The following is a 21,493-nucleotide window of genomic DNA, read 5'->3' on the forward strand; positions in this document are numbered from 1 at the left end:
AAATGTCCAGAATAGGTAAATTCGTAATAGCAGAAAGTAGATTAGTGGTTGCCTAGGGCTATGCATTTGGGGGGAAAGTGAGAATGACTGCTAATGGGTACAGGGTTTCTTTGTGAAGTGATAACAATGTCCTTAAATTGATTGTGGTTGTGTAACTCTGTGAGGTTATATTAAAAATAGCACTAAACTTTATACTTTAAATGGATAAATTGTGTGGTATGTGAACTGTATCTCAAGAAAGCTATAAAACAAAATGTACTTATTCTATGAAACCTTCCCTTTTTACTATAGTCCACATTAACCTTCCCATTCTTTCAACTCCTACAGCTCTTAAAAACTGTACTGCACAATTTAGTACTCAGTTAAACTACCTGATAATGTTTATTATTATTTCTTGTGGATTATCCTTGACTTGTCACCCAGACTATAATTTTTCCTGAGAGAAATGAGTCTTCTGTTTCTCAGATAGCTCTAAACCACCTAACACATAACTGGGCACATAGGAAGTACTCAATAAATACCTGGTGGTTGTGAAGAATAGATTGAATGTGCATGTGCTTGTTTTCACACGTGTGTCAAACACACACAGAAAAATGGGGTCAATAAATACGATCTTAGTGAGGTGAGAGAATCACACTATGTGAAACTGCAGAATACAAGATTTATTTAAGGGAAAAAAAACAGCATGGTTTGGACAGTTTTGTTCTCCCCTCTTTCAGCCTTCTGCTGCTCAATGACACCACATGGCCAACCATATTCTGGTCTCTGGGATTCTAAGGGAGTCATTTAGGTCCTACCTAGACACTCAACTGTCTGGTGTCACTATTCCCCCATCGCTTCCTCCTCTTCCTCCTCCTCTGTCCAGCTCAGATCATCTGAATCCTCAGATTCTTCCTCATCCATCTCTAACACAACCCCTGCCCTAGCCTTCTCAGCTAGTGCATCGGGGTGCTCCAGCTGGGCCCAGGATCCTGGGTCAGCCTTGACCAGAGAGATCTCAACCCGAGATGGCATCAAGGAGACAGAGCTCTGCTCCACGTCTATGACCTGAGGAGGAGGGAAAGATAGAGGAACACAAAAGAGAGAATGAAGAAATCAAAAGGATTTAGGTCAAGGTGAGGTGGTGATGAATGAGAGAGAGAAAAATTTTTAAATTTAAGGTAGGAAAAAAGATAAGGGAGGAATAAGACAATATAATAAGGGGGAGAGAGGGAAAAGAAATGAGAGTGGGAGAGAGAGAGGAGGGAGGGGAAGGGGAGAGAGGGAGGGGGAGAGAAAGAATATGAAAGCAAATGAAGAGAAAACCTCCACTTTCCCACTAGAACTCTTTCCCTCAAGACACCCTCTATTCATTCCAGTCTGGCCCTTCTTTCATCCCATCTGCCTCCCCCTCCTGTCCCCCTTTCTATTCACTTACCCCCCAGAGCTTCATCTGTGCTTGGAACACACGGTTACCATCAAAGACAATGTGGATATGAAGCTGAGAGAAAAGAATTACAGGGGTAGTAATAATCCCAGATGGTCAGAACAAGTCATGACAGAGAACCAGGTCAGAGGTGTGATCCACAGGCCAGCCAGATAACCCTGACTTAACAGCTAGCTCTCTCTACCTCTTAGGGGACTAGGGAGCTTACAGGTTAACTACATACAACAACTGTGCCTGTACAATTATAATATCACCCAATTCACTATCCTCCCATCCAGCATCAGATCATTCCTCACCTCAGTTTGACTGGCCTTCACCCAGTTGAATGCAGGAAGTGGAATCTGGCCATATACAGTCACCACTACTAATGAATCTGTCTGGTGCCAATCATGGCGGCAAGATGCTGGCAGCTGAAGAGAAGATGTGAAATGCAGGTGGTAAGAATAAACTCTTAACCCAAGGGGAATTCTCATGGTATATGTGCAGAGGAGACAGAGAGTGTCAGAAAGATTAACACACTACCTCATATTTCAAAGCCTCTGGACTGTTGAGAGACAAGGAGCAGAATCGTATTTGGCCCGTACTAAGGGGAGAATATAGGGAGCTTGGCCATGAGGTACAGGGAGAATTTATCTCCAAGCTTGGGTTCTAATCAAAATTTCAGGAAAGTTGGGGCTTACCTGCTTCCCCCAGTCATGTCTACCAACTCTGCATCCTGGCTGTGCCAGGAATGCCCCAAAATCCAGGGTCTGGATGCCACAACAGCTCCAAGATTTCATCCTGAGGTAAAGAAGATAATTCAACTGAATTCCCTCCCCCCACAACCCCCTCACTCCCATGTTGTGACCAATATTGGGAGAAACCCATTTCACATCCCACTCAGTCCCCTCCCTCACCCCTCATGGAATCGAGGTGCTCCTGGGTGGTAGGTACATGGAGTAGCATCACTCTCAGGGCCTTGGTAAACCTAAGAAGGATAAAGGAAAATAATCAAGTAATTCTAAGGTATACTCCCCCCAGCCTCATATCTATACTCAGTCATCTCTCATGTGTAGCATCGCTCAGCCACATGCTTCAGCCCCTCAAAACTCTCACTCACAGCATCACATCCTGGGTTCTGGCAGCTGGAACCAGTCCGGATCACACTACTGTCAAGTCCTGGGCAAGGGAAACAGAGTCAGGAACCTATCCATTACCCCTACCCAATTGCCACTTCTACTAAATTCCAGTCTGTAAGCCTGTCCTACTAAAAACCCACCTACCTGCCCCAGGTTCCTGGTCTAGTTCCTTCTGTTCCAATGCCATTTCCAGGGCTTGGGATATATTTAGTGGCAGCAGCTTCGGAGGCAACTCTGACCTAGGGGTTATGGGCGGTTGATTTAGTTCTGACCTATCAATCATGATTTCCAACTCCCGCACTCCCATCCATGGTAATGGAGTTGAAGTCTGGTGAAAGTGAGGTAAGATTGGAGAATTTGGATAGCAACCCCATTGCCAATTTTCATCTCTATGGACATCCCAAATTCCTGAGCCCTGGGGAAACCACCAGTGCTTCTTGCCCTTCTACTCAGTTGCTCTAAATCTAACCACATTTCTCTGCAGAACTGTGTCATTTCTTCTTCCTCTTTATCTAACTGTGGACCTAATATGACTTTCTTCTGCTGCTCACATTATTCCCACAAAATTTATTCTCTGCATCCTCCTGGCTGCCAATAATACATCCTTTTCTTTTCTTTTTTTTTTCTAATTGGCAACAAAGGAGTTTATTACAAAGTTAACAAGCAATCCTAAGCAATAAAATAAACTGATTTATGCACATAATGGAATATTATTTAGCCTTAAAAAGGAAGGAAATTCTGACACATGCTAAAACACGGATAAACCTTGAGGACAGTAAGTGAAATAATACAGTCACAAAAGGACAAATATTGCATAAAGTAGCTAGAATAGTGAAGTTCATAGGGTAAGAAAGTAGAATGATGGTTACCAGGGGCTAGGGGGAAAGAAGATCGGGGAGTTAGTGTTTAGTAGATACAGAGCTTCATTTGGGGAAAACAAAAAAGTTTTGGAGATGGATAGTGGAGATGGTTGCAGAATAATGTGAATGTACTTAATGCCACAAAATTATACACTTAAAAAATGGTTAAAGTGGTAAGTTTTATGTTAATACATCCTCTTCTTGATATAACATTTACCTTAAAGGTCTTTCCCAGAAAGAAAGAAAATCAAGTCATTCTCAACAATCCTCCTTGTGTTATACCCTAAATATGTATTTGTGAGGGGTTATTCTGTTGATTCAAGTATCTATTCCAGCATCCCATACCACTTTAGAGCAAAGGACATTATTTCCAGACACAAATTTCCCCTAAGGCACAGGATATACAACATTCAAACCCTGAACACCTGGCCCTCCTCACATCTCAGGTCCCTAGTTCCCAAATGCCAGTGACCCAGTAATCATTTCTAGGAAGCTGCATGAAAGTAGGAAAAACCTAGGGGCCTTCTCTTTACTTGGGCCTCTCCCGGCGCAAGGTCTCTGCTGATTTTGGAATCACATTCAGAGGTTTTTGCTCCTCAAGTGAACTGCTCGTAACAGGGCCCTCAGGTTGAGGGGCCTCAGGAAGCTTCTCAGCACAGTGTGGTCCCATAGTACAGCCCTAGTACAGATAAGGAAATAAAGATTAGGAACAGAATCCTTCTATTGGGGCAGAAATCCAAGGAAGTAAAGGATTTACCTTGATGTTTAAGAACTCAGAGAAATCTACAGTTCGCTTTCGGCAGCAGGACCAACCCTGGTAACAAGAGACCCAGATCAGCTTAGCTTCCTGGGTATATCTACTTTGGGAAATGCTCTTGCTATCCCCCTCACCTACTCCTCACCTTAAGTGCATCATGGAAGATTGGGACCCCAGGGTGATGGCAACAGGAATCTGTGGATACCAGAAGTATCAAGGAAAGAAATATAACCATACCAAATATTTCTCACCTCTTCCCCAGGTTTATGTTTATGGTTTCTTTCCATAAAATGTAAAAAAAAAAAAAAATCAGCAAAGGTTAAAGATCACACAGACTAAACTAGGGCACGTACACGAAGTTTCTTTCCCTGGTCCTTAAACGGACTGCCTCACAGCTGACCACCACCCACCACCCACAGAGCCCTTGGCTCCGTTAAGATTTACTCACCAGAAAGATTGGTATTGGGGTCAAAGTGCTGCCCACAGCCTTTGTTATGGCAGAGTAGAGACATGGACGCGTTTGCAAAATTACTAAAAGGGTATTTCAAGGAGTCTGGCTGCCGAATGGGGAACACCTATTAGTCTGGAGGCTTTTAGCTGCCTGGAAGGGCCAGCTGTTTCTATCTTTAGTTCAGGAGGCGTACACCTCCTAACATGGGCAAGGGAACTTCAATTGGTCTTCCCAGCCAATAGGAAAGAGCTCATGAGCATTTTAGCTCTGAGGCTAAGGGAAGAAGGATCAGGCAGAGTAGGGCTTGGAACTTGGGTGAGGTCAGCTCACCGCTGCTGAGACAGTTTTAGATTCACCATGCCAATTCCAAGCCTCTGACATACCAGCAGCTGCTCAGAAAGGAATACCAACTTTGAGATGAGACCCACCCCCCCCCCCAGCTCAATTAGGGTTGAACCCATTTTCTTTTCAAAGGAAAAGCTTTCCTCCATCCTTACTGCCATGTAGTGTCAGCAGCACTGATCCTTGCCAACCACTTCAGCCATAGTATCCATCTCACCCCCACCTCCTGTTTGCCTAGTTAATACTTTAATCAAAAGGTCATAAAGGATTACCCTTATAGAGCCTATTGCTCATCTCCTAAGACAGAACTCCCCTCCCTTCTTTTCCCTCCAAAAACAGCACAGAAAATTAAAAGGCTTAAAATGTATTTTAATAAGTTGATGCTGCATTACTGCTCCATTTCTCAGAAAAACTCCAAATTTAAGGTATCAGGGACAAATCAAACATGGTACACCAATAAAAAATGCACAGCGTAACTACCTAAGATAGGCAAGGCTAAGAGCTACTGTCAGACTTTCAGCATACAGCAACCCTGTTCCCAAGATTGTACTAGGCCTATCAAGAAAAGCTGTGAACAGCAACATCATAGACACAAAAGGGCCATTCCTGGGTCTTTACCCAAGAAAAGGAGGGAGGCAAGTTAACACAAGATTTTTTTTTAAAGATATACTAAAATGAAAATCTCTAAGAGAAAACATCTTCCTTAAAGACATGAAGGATAATATATGGGATATAACAGAACCGTATGTACGTTGTCTGTGACCTCTGTGGACATTTGCCTGAATTCTCACCTGGGAGTAAATGGAGCAATGGGGCTAAGGTCATTGGGGGATTTTGTGGTGTTATGTGGTAGTGTCTCTGGGATAGGGGGTGTAAGGATAAGAAAACAAAATAGGATGAACAAAAAAACGGAATGATCAAGATTAATGGAGCTCTAACTGGATCCATTTTGCCATGATTCCCCCAGGCCCTCAACAATCACATTTGAGACTCAGGAATGCACCACATAGAATTGATTAGTTAACACACCACACACAACTGATTTGTTAAATACCACCCCTCCCTTGCCCTCTGCCTCCAGCATACTCCCTAGAGTAGTACAGGCAGGGTAGACCTAACTATTAGGAGGAATCCCTAACACTTTTCCAGGGTAGAATTCTGGCTAGTCCAAAAAGGGTCCTTCTTTTAAGGGTTTTGAGAAACTAGACACTGCAACTTTATTAGTATCGGCGACGTTTGTTTGGAGCAAATTCAGCTCCAGGAGCTGCACGATTGAATGCAGGAGGAGTTCCACCAATTGCTCCAATTCCTTCCATTGTAGCAGCTTGGCCAAAGCGTTCAGTTGTTGGTGGGGTCTTAAAGAGAAAAAGAGAGCAACATTATAACAGAACATTTTTTCTAAGCTTCCCACCCATCTGTAGTCCCTCCACTGGGGACAATAGTTTCTTCCCAACTATTCAAGGCTCCTGATGCTAGGGGTAGGTAAGCAAGTCTTAAGAATTCCAGTGGCCAACCCTGAAAGGAAGGTTATCTGAATCAGAGACTTACCCCAATCATCCTATCTTGAACTTTTTTTTTGTTTTTTGAGACAGAGTCTCACTCTGTTGCCTGGGCTAGATTGCCATGGCGTCAGCTTAGCTCACAGCAACCTCAAACTCCTGGGCTCAAGCGATCCTTCTGCCTTAGCCTCCCGAGTAGCTGGGACTACAGGCATGCACCACCATGCCCGGCTAATTTTTTTCTGTGTATATTTTTAGCTGTCCATATAATTTCTTTCTATTTTAGTAGAGACGGGGTCTCGCTCTTGCTCAGGCTGGTCTTGAACTCCTGAGCTCAAATGATCCACCTGCCTCGGCCTCCCAGAGTGCTAGGATTACAGGCGTGAGCCACCGCACCCGGCCTACCTTTAACTTTTTAATCCACATTCTTCACTACTGACTAAGCAATGTCACATACAGTACTAAATCCCTACTCTGGATAAGTTCTAGCCAAGTCCTTTTTCCTGAGCTAGGTATCTGGACAAGGGCAAGCCATGACTCTTCAGCAACCTTAAGCCTATCCAGTTTTGGTACTATCCATTTCGACACAAGAACCAAAACAACCCCAGGACTGTTAAGAGCCATGAAGCCTTTGGATTGCCATCTATTTTTTATATGATAATGCCTAGACTTCATTGACTTCCTTCAAAAAACCAACCCGTGGCTACCAAGGTAGCAACTTAAAAGTCAATCAGGGCCGGGCGCGGTGGCTCACGCCTGTAATCCTAGCACTCTGGGAGGCCGAGGCGGGTGGATTGCTCAAGGTCAGGAGTTCGAGACCAGCCTGAGCGAGACCCCGTCTCTACTAAAAATAGAAAGACATTATATGGACAACTAAAAATCTATATAGAAAAAATTAGCCGGGCATAGTGGCGCATGCCTGTAGTCCCAGCTACTCGGGAGGCTGAGGCAGTAGGATCGCTTAAGCCGAGGAGTCTGAGGTTGCTGTGAGCTAAGCTGACGCCACGGCACTCACTCTAGCCTGGGCAACAAAGTGAGACTCTGTCTCAACAAAAAAAAAAAAAAAAAAAAAAAAAAGTCAATCAGACTGGCTGGTCAGACAAAGGCATTTGCTTAACCCCTAAAGTATAGTTAGAGACTGAGTTTGCTCAAGATTCAAAAGTAAAGATCTTGAGGTTACCTTTAATGGATATTAGTAGTCCTAAAGACCAAGATCTGTAGCAAAATCGAGGTAGGCCCAAGGGCTGTGAAGGCAAAGCCCTTTCTTCTCCTCCCACCATTTAGAATTACTGTAAGGCCCTGCAGCTAATTACCAATCCCAAGGTTCCATCCGGCATCATAGTGGCAGGTCCTGGAGGAGCTGGGGTACCAGCTGGCACAGGAGCAGGGGGCATGGCACCTCTGTTGTTTATGCCCATAGCACCTAAAGCAGAGGAATATGATCAGTACAGGGGATGGAGTTTGTTAGTCTCTTTCTATGCCAAATAAAACAATTCAATAAGACCTCTGGGCTAAGACATGTATGTCACCCTCTAAAAACAATGCTCCTGGAAATGTCAGTCCCTTCAATTTGGACTAGGTAGGAGAAGCTACATAGTTCACCAGAGACCAGACAAAAAAGGGAATCAGAGCCATTAACCCCATTAAGTCCTTACCTCCCATTGCCATCTGGCCCATCCGTATCTCCTGCTCTCTCTGAAAAATAAAAAATACTCAAGACAGTCCAAGACAGCAGTGTATTTTACCACAATTCATTGAGGACCACGCAAGATGGGAAGCAGAGTGATTATATATCCCAACAGCACTGAGACTAAGCTGAGGAACACCAACAGCTCAAGTTCAAGGTCACAGAGCTACTAGGACACAAGCCAGGGTACCAGGAACAGAAAGACAGGTGAAAGGAAAGGGGAAAGATATTTGACTTCTAGGGTTCTAACTTGTACAACTCCAAGGACAGCAGACTAGCCAAGGTTGCTACAGGACTCAGTATATCTCATCCTATAGTCACTGAGTCTTAACAGCATACAGTGCCCCAGCTTTTTCATCCTAAGCTGCCTGTGATGTGAGAAGAGCTCCCCACCTTATCTCTCCTTCCTATGAATTCTTTTTTCTAAAAGGAGTTTCACAGCACAGAAAAACTGGTCATAACCTGGTGTCTTAGCAGATAATTCATGGTTTGTCATATCACAACTGGCCTGGTACATTATGGGCACATGGGAGATATACCGCATCAGGGAATGTTCCCTTGAATCCTTCCTGCTGTCGCCGCATCATTTCTTCCTGTTGCCGCCGCATCTCTTCCTCACGGCGCCTGCGCTCCTCCTCCTGCCTATAGAGTCACCATGGTATTTAAGACAGAGGCATTCTAGAATTTGAACAGATTATCTTAAAAAGGGGACTCAGCCAAGGAGACCAGCCTACTGAAAACTATCGCAGTATACCAGGAAACTCCCAGCCCTAAGGCAACTCCCAAAGGAACCTCAAGAGACCGACACTCAGAGGCTTTCTCTTTAGTGCAGCCCCAGGTAATTCCTTGAATCCCGGGTAGCTAATACATCCCCCATCCAAAAGGGCTGCCTGAGAAGCAGCCAGGAAATACTTGCCAACATATTTACAAATGCATGAGGTAGCATGGTGGTAAGAAATAGGAGCAAGACATTACCTTTTAGAGTTGTCAGAGGAAGAGGGTTCAAGAAAAGAAGTTACCTGAGCTCCAGTTGCTTTCGTTTTTGCACCTCTTGGTTGTGCAGTTCTTCCATCCTCCGAAGTTCTTCTTGGCGCCTCATCAAATCTAGAAAAACAACAGATTGACTGAAAATATTCCTCATTCTCTTCATATAGACCCAATAACCTTCCATAAAAAAAGACAAAGAGGATGTAATTCCTGAGGGGCCTTCCAAGGTGTCCAGATTCCAAAATTGAAGCCAAATCTACCATTTCCTTCTCTACAGAATCAATATTTGAAAGACCAGCCTTGCAGAAATAATAGGAAAATATATAATCATGCAGTTTCCTAATAACATCTAAAGATCAATCATGAGCTCTCCTTACTCTCTCTGTTGTTTCTCCCCCAAGCTAGCAGGCACCCTGCAGTGACTGTTTTCACAAACATCAGAAAAGAGCCAAAAGACAGAAAGGAAATGTAAATTTGCCAGAAACTGCTTTTAAAATTTGTTTTATAGCCTCAAGGTGTTCCAGAGAAGCTCCTGGACTGACAACAGGGTGGCAAATTCCAGGCCTCAGTTTCCTGCCCCAAACCATAACTCAGGGGCAAAACTGTATCCCCCGAGAATAAGCCTGACTACATATCAGAGATAACCAAGTCTCCACAAACAGAGAAAACAAGACAGACCTGACTTCTGGCAGCTGCCTGCTAATTATTCCACAACAATTATTATTTTTTTTTCTTTGTGCCCATAAACTGGCATCTCCCTTCTCTTTCTTTGGGATGCCATGCAATCTCCCTGCTCTCCTTCTTCCCCCTTTCTTTTTCACTCTCTCTCCTCGTCCCCCCTCCTCTAAAAGGACCAAAGTAATTCTTTTACTTTCATATCTTAATTTTTACATGAGAAATCTTTCTCCACCTGTGCCATGAGCACCTACTAGGTTTTCCACCCTAATATTTGGTGGCCCGCAAGGGGACTTTTCTCTGCCTCCACATGGGGAGAACGTCCCCCCCCATGCGGGACTGTCTCATTCTCTCATTTTTTTCTACCTCTGGACAGGGAGCTGCTTCAGTCTTTTTTTTTTTTTTTTCCTACAGATAACATTGCTACCATATGCTTCAGTCTTGAAGCTGCTCCCTCCTCTGCTTTCCACCCTAACAGTATTCTCTGCTACATCTCCAAGCCTATTTGCCTACCAAGATCAATAATATATTTGAAAGAATAAAAGCAGAGAGGCCGGGCGCGGTGGCTCAGGCCTGTAATCCTAGCACTCTGGAGCTGAGGAGTTCAAGACCAGCCTGAGCAAGAGCGAGACCCCGTCTCTACTAAAAAAAATAGAAAGAAATTATCTGGACAACTAAAAATACATATAGAAAAAATTAGCCTGGCATGGTGGCACATGCCTGTAGTCCCAGCTACTCGGGAGGCTGAAGCAGTAGAATCACTTGAGCCCAGGAGTTTGAGGTTGCTGTGAGCTAGGCTGACGCCATGGCACTCTAGCCAGGGCAAAAGAATGAGACTCTGTCTCACAAAAAAAAAAAAAAAAAAAAAAAAAAAAGAAGAAGAAGAAAAGCAGAGATTTAGGCCTTTCTACTAATTGATACAAACTCACTCCTGAAAAAAGCCATTTTGTCCTTATTCTAGCTTTAAGACTGTGAGACTGTTAATGGGAAAAAAAGTCAAACTCTGTAAAATAATTTTAAACAGATTTACTCAGAGCCAAATTTGAGGATTATGACCCAGAGCCACACCCAAAAAGCCTTGAGCAAGCAGACTCACTGTGGCTGGGTTAGTTTGGTTTTATACATTTCAGGGAGACAGGGGTTATAAGTAAAGTCATAAATCAATAGGTGGGAGGCATACATTGGTTTAGCCGGAAAAGGTACTTAGTCTAAAGGCTTGGAATGTTTTAACAGAGGGCCTTTTAATCAGAGATAAGCCCCCCAGACATGTATTTGTTGTGTAAATTAAGGACCTTCAGGTTTGTCTTGAATACTCTTAGGCCTGTTAATGAGTTACAAAGGATGTCCCCAGGGCATGGTGAGGCATGTCTGACCTCCCACCTCTTGGCAGGCAATTTAGTTTTAAGATATTCCTTTGGCCATGGGGGGGGGGTCTATTCAGTCAGCCGGTGTGGGGATGAGCCTTAAGATTTTATTTTAGTTCACAAGACCTACAAGCCTATGCTTACTATGCTTACCCTGTCTCATTAGCATGACCTGGTGCTCATGGCGAGCAGCCTCCATCTCCATCTCCAGCTTCTCACGAGCCTCCTTGATGTTACGGTCCACTTGGTCCTGCTGCTGCTTCTCCATTTCAATGAGTGCCTTCCAGCGCATGGCATACTCATACTCAAAGGAGCCAGGCTGTGCAAATCTGGGTGGCTGCTCTCGCTCCCTGTAAACAAGGTTCCTAGGTTACTAACTTTGCCTAAGATAACCGCAACTAAGCACAACACTATTTCTGAGGCCCAAGATAATGGCTGCCAGTGAACACATTCAGCAAAGACCTGCCTCTTTTAGACAACCCTTTACAAGCTTCCTTCAGAAGCAAACACTTAACAGGGAATCTATCAGGACCACATACTTGTGAAATTGCTGGTTCTTTATAACCAGCTTTTCTGGAAGTCCCTCTTCATCATCTAACTGGTCCATGGGCTCCACCGTCACAGGACGAGGAAATCTGGGAGAAAGACGTAAGCTCAGCATTAATTAAATCATACTTTACACCAGGCTTTCTCTCTACACTTGCCACTGGCACAATGAACTAGTTAGGGGTCAGGATCGGACAATTAAATATACTTCTGAGGGAACTCTTATACATAGCCCCAAGTAACTAGCCCCTTTTAATGGCATTATGGAGAATTTGGGGTCGACAATCAGGATAGAGTCAGGCTTCAGATCTCTGAATATAGCTTCAAAAAGATGTTCACATTAGGTAGGTACAGTACTAAAGTACACCCTAAATATCTGATAACTATAGAACTCCAGGAAACAACTTGGAGGTAAGAGATATTGCATGGACAAAACAACTTTTCAGAGTTCTAAAACCTCCAAGTAAAGGGAGTCTTAACATTCATTAAATTGATCCCTCACTTACGTGGTTAACAGGAAGGAGCCTTCACTGCATCTGTCCAGAGCTTTGCGAGCAGCTGGCTTCCCTGAGAATTCAACAATGCCTTTTCCTGAGGGCCTTCCTCGATCATCCACAATGACTACAGCCCTCTCCACCTGTCCAAACACAGAAAAAGCTTCTTCCAGCAGCTCGTTGGACACGTACTGAGGAAGGTTTCGGACCGTAAGGGATGCACTATGGCAGGCAAAGCGCACACGCAGCTGCTTTCCACGGAGTGGCATATTGTCCAGCTCCACTTTGGCAATCTCCGCTAGGGTTCGTGTTTCCTAGAAAGCAGAGGAAAATTAGAATAACTCAGTTTGACAAAGACCGCCTGAGCAGCCATCTATAGTCTAAAGTAACACAGCTCAATAACAAAATGTCTCCATAAAAATACTTGGCAACAAGCATACAAAGAAACATGAACAGGAAGAACTGAACTGTGTTTCAGGTAACTCTTTGGTTACTTTAATTAATTATTCTGATGGCCTTGCAATACATCAGACATAATTCTAAGAGCTAATACCACTTACATGGTCATCAACTGCATAAGTCATTCTCCCAAGTAGTAACAGATCATCCACAAAACAAACACGACCCTAAAATCTACCCTTACAATACAGCACACAGAATATTTTAATTTTTGCTAGCTCCATACCAGAATCACTTATGCCTTCTCCAAGAGGCCTGTCTGGAACCACAGACCTTGATGGGACCCCCTTCATATTACTAAAGAGGAATGTGACACCCAGGAAAAATGACTCGCTTATAGTCTCAAGGTTAGTGGCAGATCAGAATGAGATCTTGCTGTCACATTATGGTCATTTATGGAGGTAGATAATGCCTAGAAATGTTTTCTTTTCATCTACTTTCCCTAAAACAAACTAGATTTAAAAATAAGCTCTATACTTACAAATGGCTAAGACAGTAAATTTTGTTATATATTTTATCACCATTAAAAAAATTTTTAAAGATACAAATAAGACTGTCTCCTTATGGCTTTGAAGTCTTAAGTAAGATAATATATACGTATGAGTTTTGGAAATAAATAATATAAACCTTGATCATTGCTAATTTTTTTTTTTTTTATGAGACGGGGTCTCGCTCTTGCTCAGGCTGGTCTCGAACCCCTGAGCTCAAATGATCCACCCGCCTCAGCCTCCCAGAGTGCTAGGATTACAGGCATGAGCCACCGTGCCTGGCCAATTGCTAAAATTTTTTTCACATTTTCTGGAAAAAAAGAGATCAACTTACTAAAATACTTATGGGGGAAGCAAATAGGGGAAGGGTACAGATAAAACAGAATTAACCATAAGTTGATAATTATTGAAGCTGGGCAAAACATGTGCAGGTTCATTATAGTATTGTTTACTTCTGTATATTTGAAATTTCCCAATTAAAACAAGAAAGTGGGCCAGGCGCCATGGCTCATGCCTGTAATCCTAGCACTCTGGGAGGCTGAGGCGGGAGGATTGCTCGAGGTCAGGAGTTTGAGACCAGCCTGAGCAAGAGCAAGACCCCGTCTCTATTAAAAATGGAAAGAAATTATATGGACAGCTAAAAATATATATAGAAAAAATTAGCCGGGCATGGTGGCACATGCCTGTAGTCCCAGCTACTCAGGAGGCTGAGGCAGAAGGATCACTTAAGCCCAGGAGTTTGAGGTTGCTGTGAGCTAGGCTGATGCCATGACACTCTAGCCCGGGCAACAGCGTGAGACTCTGTCTCAAGGAAAAAAAAAAAAAAAAAGAAAGTTCCAAAGGGTATACTTTGGCCCCAATATCCTAGGCAAATAAACTTATGTTGTCCTTAAAACAAAGCAACCTATGAGGAAAAATAAAAATCTGCATTTTTTTATCCTGTTTCGTCAACTACATGCTTTTAACAAATAGACCATCTAAGAATTATTCCCACAGTCTACTTTTCTGTATCTATCATTCCCCATTTCCCCACCTTTTAGAGCATATGCCCCAAAGCCAACAGTTGCTCACCAAGCGGATAAAGCCAAATCCTTTGTCCTTATGGATGAAGACTTCGCCTGCCTTCCCATATTTCTCAAACAGTTTCCTCATTTCCTCCTCAGTGATGTCAGGAGGAAGATTGCCCACAAATAGGCGGCTTCGTTGGGTGAAGGTCTTCTCTCCTGGTTTCCTAAAATTCTTCAGGTCAATAGTCAAGCCTTCATCTGAGAGAAGACACTCAGTCACTCAAAAGATAGGGGAAACAGAATTACAGTCACATCCTCAAAGAGCTCTAACTGCTGCTAGATTAGGAAACATACATAATTGCTGTAGAGAAGGCAAACACTATTTCCTAATGGAACCTATCCACTAACCATTTATCAGTAAATTGTACCTTATAATGTGAAAGCAGTATGCAGAGATCTGGGGGGACATCTCAACAGCTCTACTATGGGCCAGAAGCCAAGCTGGACTAAACCAGAGAAAAAGACAATTCAGGAGCTATTGGCCAAAGAGAAAATTAAGCAATTCAAGGAGCCTTATGTTACAAGGGATTGGATAGATTTTAGAATTTAAAACATAATTGCTCCATTTTCCTAATCTCTCACTAATCTTCATAACCTTAACAATTCCCATCCTTTCAGGCTTAGGAAATGAGTTAGGACAGAATATTCTTTGTAAGAACCTCTGGAAATAGAGTTGAGATTGGTTCTAGTCTTACGGGTATACAATAGGTACTCAAAAGTTTATTGAATGAATGAGAACATACATTTAAAGACTTTCTACTCTGATTAAAAATGGGTTTGTACAGGCCCCAAGCTGAAAGTATAATATTCAGTACAATTTCTCCGTTGAGCCTCAAAGACTTGTTCTATATTCTCTTTAACTACTAGTCATCTGATGACTACTTTTAAGAACCAAGTGGAGGTAAAATACGTAGACATCTGTTTAGCAGTAGAATGTGCCAACACAGCAGATCAACCTGTACTCAAATGCTATCATACATGTCTGTTCCTTGGTTTCAGGGAATCAGCTTTTTTCCATTGTAAGAGGTATTAAGAGGTAAACAGGGAAAAGAACAAAGGTGTGCTAAAAGGCCTATTCACTTATAATCCCAAAAGACTAATCTAAAAATGAAGAAACCATTCCCAAGAGGGAACCTATCTCTACCCCATCACCTAGCATCCACCCACTTTGGCTGCTGGCCTGTTGCCCATTTGCAGGTATTGGCGGTGGTGGCGGCTGCTGCTGTTGCTGCTGGTGGTGCTGCTGGTGGTGATGCTGATGATGCTTCCTTGGAGTATGGTTTTGCTTCTCCAAGTTAAAAGTTTTATTGCTCTGCATTTTTGCACCCTAAAAAGAAGTGGACTGTCAAATAAAATTCAGAGCTAAGAATGCAGTCACTTTTCTGATGACTTATATGTCATTAACCACCTTTGATACTCTGGCTTTTGCCAGATCCAAACGATTGGTTACTTTGAACAATTATGGCAAAGGAATACAATTCAAAAATCTAAAAACAACCAGGCATCAGCAGTTACACTGTACACAAAACTAGATGAGTACTAGATGAGAATTTGCACTAGGATGACTTAAGGAACCTTCCATTAATAGGAAAGAAACTATTTTCCCAAAAGAACCTACCCCTAAAAATTCGCCCCATCACACATTGAAGCATGTTTTAAAAACACAATGATTTAAATAAATTCTAGTTAACTCAAGGACATGGACTAATAAAGTCTTGCTCTTCTCTGGCACCTAGCACAGTCCTAGCCCACAGCAGATATTGTAGAAAGAATAGTGGGAAAAGTATGGGCTGTGAGGTTAGACAACCTTAGGTTTTGAATCATGTTCCTAATATTTACTAGCTATGTACTACTTAATAAATTGCTTCTGTATCTGTCTCTCAGCTGTTATAAAGGGAATGATAAAAATACCTGTCTCTCAAGGTGCCCATGAAAAATAAATATGTGAAAGTATTAACTCACTACTGGCATACAGTAAATAGTTATTAATCACAATGGAAGAATAACTGACTACCAAAGCAATAAAAGCAGCAAATATAAAAAGATGACTATAGGTCATAAAATGTTAAATTCTGTCATTTAAAAATCAACGTAAATGCCAGGCACAGTAGTGCATGCCTATAGTCCTAGCTACTCAGAAGGCTGAGGAGGATCGCTTGGGCCCAGGAGTTCAAGTCCAACCTGGGCAACATAGCAAGATCCTATCTCAACAACAAAAAAATCACCATAAGATTAAAAAGAAGGCTGGGCACGGTGGCTCACGCCTGTAATCCTAGCACTCTGGGAGGCTGACGCAGGCGGATCGTTTGAGCTCAGGAGTTCGAGACCAGGCTGAGCAAGAGCGAGACCCCGTCTCTACTAAAAATAGAAAGAAATGATCTGGACAGCTAAAAATATACATATAAAAATTAGCCGGGCATGGTGGCGCATGCCTGTAGTCCCAGCTACTCAGGAGGCTGAGGCAGGAGGATTGCTTGAACCCAGGAGTTTGAGGTTGCTGTGAGCGAGGCTGATGCCATGGCACTCTAGCCCGGGCAAGAGTGAGACTTTGTCTCAAAAAAAAAAAAAAAAAAAAAAAGGATTAAAAAGAAAACAAAATGAAAATTCCTGGTACAATTGAGACTGAATTCAAGTTGACAGTTCTAAAATGAAAATTTTCTAACTCATCAGGTTAACAAACTGAGGACCATCTTCCTCATCCAAGGACAGTTCTCCAGGAAATAAATTAAAAGGGCAAAGTCAATCCTTTCCCTCAAACACAAGACCCTCTAGTCAGAATTTAGCTAAAAGAAACATGCAGAAAAGGATCTTTTCATGAATACTGTATTGGTGACATTATATGACCCCTTCAAAATTCAGAAAGTTTTACTTCTCAGATGAAGGAAATGTGGCAAAGGTTTGACAACTATTGATTTTGGATGATTAGTATATGGGAATACTTTTATGTGTATGAAAACTTTCCTAATCCACTTTGTCATATCCCACTTAAACTGAAAACATCAACACAATTATCACATTCTGTATTCAAAAGATATTTCATAAGACAATAGGTAACAAGAGCTATTGTTAGCTAATGTTCACATTATTTAACTCAGGAATTCTACTCTTAGAAAATAATGTTAAAATTTAAAAACTACATCCATGAAAACGTTCACTATGATGGCCTTTATGGGAAAAAAAATTGACTTAAATATCCAAAATTAGGAGAATGGTTTTTATTAAATTATGGTACATCTATATAATGGAATGTTATACAGCATTATGAAGATGACATAAACGTGAAAAAAGTTTGATGTTCTAAAGGGGAAAGGTTTTTAAAATTTTAAATGTGTGAATGTAGACAAGAAACAGAAGGTGGGTAAAAATGAAAACAACTGCCCTGCTTGAAAGTTGATAATTTTTCATTTTATTAATTCATTCAACAAATATTCACTGAATGCCTACTATTTGCTAGGCACTATACAAGAGCTGGGGATGGATCAGTGAACAAAGCTGATTCTTCAGAGCTTACCTTCTAGTGAGAGACAAAACAATATACGTAACAAGTAATTACACAGTACTTAATAAGAGGTAAGTGCTATGTGAAAATAAAGAAAAATGGCAGAGGGTGATGGATAAAGGGAGTAGAAGGAGGCAGACTGTGATTTTTAAATTAGAGCTGTGAGGTAAATCTAACTCAAAAGTTGACTTAATAAGCCAAAATTTGAATTTTCTCATTTAATCAATCATGTTTCCCATTAATGTTACAAAGGGTCAGAAATTACCATTAAGTATTTATTACAAAATACATCTTTAATATAGAAAACTTAGACATAAAATCAAAACTTAAAAAGTTAACTGTTAACATTTTCGTATACCCTTCTAATCATTAATTTATATATTTGTATGTATTTGAAATGAGATATTATAAAAACTATTTTGTAACCTGTTTTTTCTACTTTATGATACATGATAAAGAGCTTTCATGTCATTAAACCCTTTTATATTAATTGTTAAAGGACACAGTATTCAGCTGTAAACCAAGTCCCTATTGTGTTGGACACAGGTTGTTTCTAATTTTTCACCATTATAATCAATGCTCATAGCTAAATCATTGGGCACACCCACAATTAAATATTCCTCCCATAATTTTCCATTTTCACTTATTTACCTTCCAAAACATACATTATCATTTCAGGAACTGAAATCATAATGTACCGTTGTATATTCAGCTTTTCCTCATTTCTGTAGTGTCAACTACAATTTTTAACAGCCAAAGTCCATCTGGATGTACACTAAATTTCCTAAACTACTCTCTATTATGATACATTTAGGTTATTGTAATGCTACAGTAAATGTATTTTTGCTTTCAGCTTTCTATTTGTTTAATTATTTCCTTAGGATAAATTCTTAAAAATATAATCTATCTTCTTTGTGACTGGCCACATAGTGCAGCATTGCTTTCTCAAAAAGTTAACAATGTTAAACGCCATGAACAGGTGTAGCAGTTTCACGGCAAATGGGATACCTTAAAAAAAAAAAAGGAAGAAATCACGCTTTAAAAAGTAAGATACAAAAGCACGAAATTAAAGCATACGAAATCTAAAGTCCACCCCAGAAACAGTTGGGGGTAAGGTGGGTGTTAGAATCATATCTTTTCCTATTGGAGTCCCAGCTATTAAACACCTCCCACCTTCTGTCCCCAAAGAGGCCCAATAGAGAATGCAGGGGTGAAGACTAAGTAACATTGTATAAAGCACCTAGAAAGTGCCCACAAAGTAGCAAGTACCTCAAAAAGTATTTCTATCACCTACTTCTGATGATGACCACCAATACCATTCGAAAATATGTGCAGAAAGCTCTTCTGAGTAACAAATTCACTGCCCCCTAACTACTGGGCCTCTGAAAAGAGAACAAAGCACAAAGATCAGCAGCAAAGATTTCTATCTACTTATCTGTCCTAAAAACTAACCCTGATGAGGAACTTAGAGAGAAAATACATGTTGCTGGATTAGAACGGCTGTGGCTACTGGGCATGATACAGTTGCACAAATATTTAGATACAGGACCAAACGCTACATCACACCTGAAATCTAAATAAATGTTCCCTCAATTTTCAGCAAAAGGGTTAACTTTTTTAAGTAGAAACTGTGGGGAAAATCTGGTATAAATTTACCAGACTGAGATGGCCGTCTGCATGGCCCGCCCGAAAGCTGTAAAATGAGCTGACATCCTATGGTTCTTTTCTAAGAGTTTCTTGGGACATTTTATTTAATGACAACGAAGTTGGACAAAACTGCAGTATAAATCTAGCCAGTGACTCCCTACTAGAGTCGCTAAATTTAACAAGTACAATGCACAACCCACCGTTAAATTTGAATTTCAGATGAAAAATGGTTTTGTTTTAAAGTACCATGCAATGGATACTAAAAAATAATTCGTTGTCTATGTGAAATGTTAACTCAACTGGATGCCCTGTATTTTATCTGGCAACCCTACCCACTACACCTACCTCAACTTCGACTGAAGTCAGCAAAGTGCCTCCCAGCCTCTCTAACCTCGACTTCTCTGTTAAAAACACAAAGAAAGGTGTCAGGGTACGATAAGAGTTTCTCAAAGTGGAAGATAAAATACCCAATCCGAAATCCATAAATTTCTTTCATTTTTAAAAAGTGATGCTATAAATGGGTCCGGGGAGCTAGGCTGCAAGACCAGAAAAAAGGAACATACAGGAACCTGACTACGAAAGCGGTGGGGTTTGGAACAGTGGAGGAACTCCCCAGATAAGGGTTTTGACAAAGAAACATCGCTCGAGGGGCCCCACTTGCCCATTCTGAATTAATGGTCTCCCGGGGCCGAGAGGAGGAGCCCCCGACAAAGCGACTCCTCCTCCAACCAACCACGACTTTAGGGCTTTGGCATAATAGACCCCACATCCTCGGGCCCAGGGCAGCTCGGAGGCTGGCAACTTACTGACACGTATAAGATTCAGAGATGAGTCGCACAAAGAAACGGGCGGAAAAGAAAACGGGCGACTGGTTAAAGCCCGAAGCGAGTTAAGAGGGCTGGGCCCCGGCGGGTGGGCAGAGGAGGCCGTGTGGCGGCGGAGACAAGGCCTCAAGGGGCCTTGGAACCGCCATTCTTCCTCCAAACCTAGCCTCGCCCTGGCCTCTTCCTTCGCCGATTGTCGCAAAAATCCCACTCCCTTCCCAAACAAGAAGGAAGCCGTCCCAAAACTCACCCTCTACGGACTGCTCTCTCTTCACAGTAACGGCGACGCTACACGGCCTCCACCGTCCCGAGAAAAGAGCGCGCGACCGCCGGAAACGAGACGACGGAGCTCGGTGCCTGCCAAGGGGTACGAAGTGACGTTCTCGATTGGTTACCTGAACTGCCAATCAAGGCTTATCTCCAGAGGCGGAATCATTTTTCCGTCATTTCTTCGACTCTATTGGCTACCGAATGCCAAAGGCTTGAGTTCGTATGAACGACAGATGGGGACAAAGAGCGCGGTTTTGCACCTAATGCGCATGTACAAGTGGCCTTGCGCGTGAGACGGAAAAGGAAGGGGGGAAGGGGAGAAAGGGTGGGGGATGAGAGTCGGAAAGAGAGACTTAAACGGACTAACGGAAAGACTGAAAGACCAAGTGGTGGGAGGGGGAAAGGAGAGGAGAAAAAGGGAGAGAGAGGAAAGTGGAAAGAGGGAGAGGAAGGGGAGAAAATGCGCGCGTAGGCGTGTCCTGAGAATTCCTGCACTGCGCCTGTGCAAGAAACAAGAGTGTCAATGTCATTGTATGCAACATAGTAGATCTGGCCTTTTCCTACTGAAAAAATGCCCCGCCATGTTTCTTTTTTCACACTTCCTCGTTACGGCTTACACCCTGACACCTCGTACTTAATCAGATTTCTAGTTGCTTCTCCTGCTGCTGGGGCTACCCGGGAAGCACAACTGAAATAGTCATCCCTATGGTCATGGTTACAGAAAGGGGCGGGGAAGGGGAGGGGGGTTGACACTTTAGTCTCAGTGTGATTGCACAAAAATGTAACCAGCACGTTCATTTCCATGGTAACCAGGAAACCTAGCAGTCCAAACAACATGATTGTTCCTATGATTTACAGAGAGATTCAACAGGTGTCATCATTGCCACGGATATATCGTAGGGCCTCCCGATCAGACTGATTCTGTGTTCCATACGAGGCCTATCAGGTGATCACCTTAATTGTTTCAGTAATGCCTAACAGGCCCCTGTGGTTAACCAAAGAGTATAAGACTCAACTGATAGGTGTTTGTAGT

At 42.3% G+C, this 21,493-nt stretch overlaps 2 protein-coding genes across 4 annotated transcripts; both read right to left on the reverse strand.

Moving 5' to 3' along the window:
• Positions 1-641: 641 nt before the first annotated feature.
• On the reverse strand, positions 642-4,788 carry ITGB1BP2 (integrin subunit beta 1 binding protein 2). Of its 2 annotated transcripts, XM_069463652.1 has the most exons (11): positions 4,610-4,788; positions 4,307-4,356; positions 4,162-4,218; positions 3,938-4,083; positions 2,689-2,783; positions 2,526-2,584; positions 2,323-2,393; positions 2,107-2,206; positions 1,723-1,836; positions 1,418-1,480; positions 642-1,047 (listed from the first exon to the last, which is right to left on the reverse strand). In XM_069463652.1, exons 1-11 carry the CDS (start codon positions 4,671-4,673, stop codon positions 823-825), a joined length of 1,044 nt encoding a protein of 347 aa, XP_069319753.1. In that variant the 5' UTR covers positions 4,674-4,788; the 3' UTR covers positions 642-822. The 2 variants fall into 2 exon arrangements, with proteins under 2 accessions (XP_069319753.1, XP_069319754.1); XM_069463653.1 differs by lacking the exons at positions 3,938-4,083; positions 4,162-4,218; positions 4,307-4,356.
• A 528-nt stretch (positions 4,789-5,316) lies between these two features.
• NONO (non-POU domain containing octamer binding) lies at positions 5,317-20,526 on the reverse strand. Of its 2 annotated transcripts, XM_069464117.1 has the most exons (12): positions 20,441-20,526; positions 19,712-19,767; positions 15,388-15,547; positions 14,225-14,418; positions 12,219-12,520; positions 11,706-11,801; positions 11,320-11,516; positions 9,160-9,244; positions 8,680-8,782; positions 8,109-8,148; positions 7,767-7,876; positions 5,317-6,309 (listed from the first exon to the last, which is right to left on the reverse strand). In XM_069464117.1, the coding sequence occupies exons 3-12, from the start codon at positions 15,536-15,538 to the stop codon at positions 6,175-6,177; spliced, it is 1,413 nt and encodes a 470-aa protein (XP_069320218.1). In that variant the 5' UTR covers positions 15,539-15,547; positions 19,712-19,767; positions 20,441-20,526; the 3' UTR covers positions 5,317-6,174. The 2 variants fall into 2 exon arrangements, with proteins under 2 accessions (XP_069320218.1, XP_069320219.1); XM_069464118.1 differs by lacking the exon at positions 19,712-19,767 and having other exon boundaries at positions 20,441-20,521.
• Between the last annotated feature and the right edge of the window lie 967 nt (positions 20,527-21,493).

Source organism: Eulemur rufifrons, chromosome 30, assembly GCF_041146395.1.
Source record: "Eulemur rufifrons isolate Redbay chromosome 30, OSU_ERuf_1, whole genome shotgun sequence".
Taxonomy (NCBI): domain Eukaryota; kingdom Metazoa; phylum Chordata; class Mammalia; order Primates; family Lemuridae; genus Eulemur; species Eulemur rufifrons.

Coding starts and splice junctions, on each gene's coding strand:
- NONO (XM_069464117.1), bottom strand. CDS start 15,538: ATGCAGAGCAATAAAACTTTTAACTTGGAGAAGCAAAACCATACTCCA. Junction 9,245..11,319: donor GGTCATGCTAATGAGACAGG/GTAAGCATAGTA, acceptor TTGTTTTTCTAG/ATTTGATGAGGCGCCAAGAA. Junction 8,783..9,159: donor CGAAAGCAACTGGAGCTCAG/GTAACTTCTTTT, acceptor GTGACTCTATAG/GCAGGAGGAGGAGCGCAGGC.
- ITGB1BP2 (XM_069463652.1), bottom strand. CDS start 4,673: ATGTCTCTACTCTGCCATAACAAAGGCTGTGGGCAGCACTTTGACCCC. Junction 4,357..4,609: donor CCCCAATACCAATCTTTCTG/GTGAGTAAATCT, acceptor TGGTATCCACAG/ATTCCTGTTGCCATCACCCT. Junction 4,084..4,161: donor CTGAGTTCTTAAACATCAAG/GTAAATCCTTTA, acceptor TATCTGTACTAG/GGCTGTACTATGGGACCACA.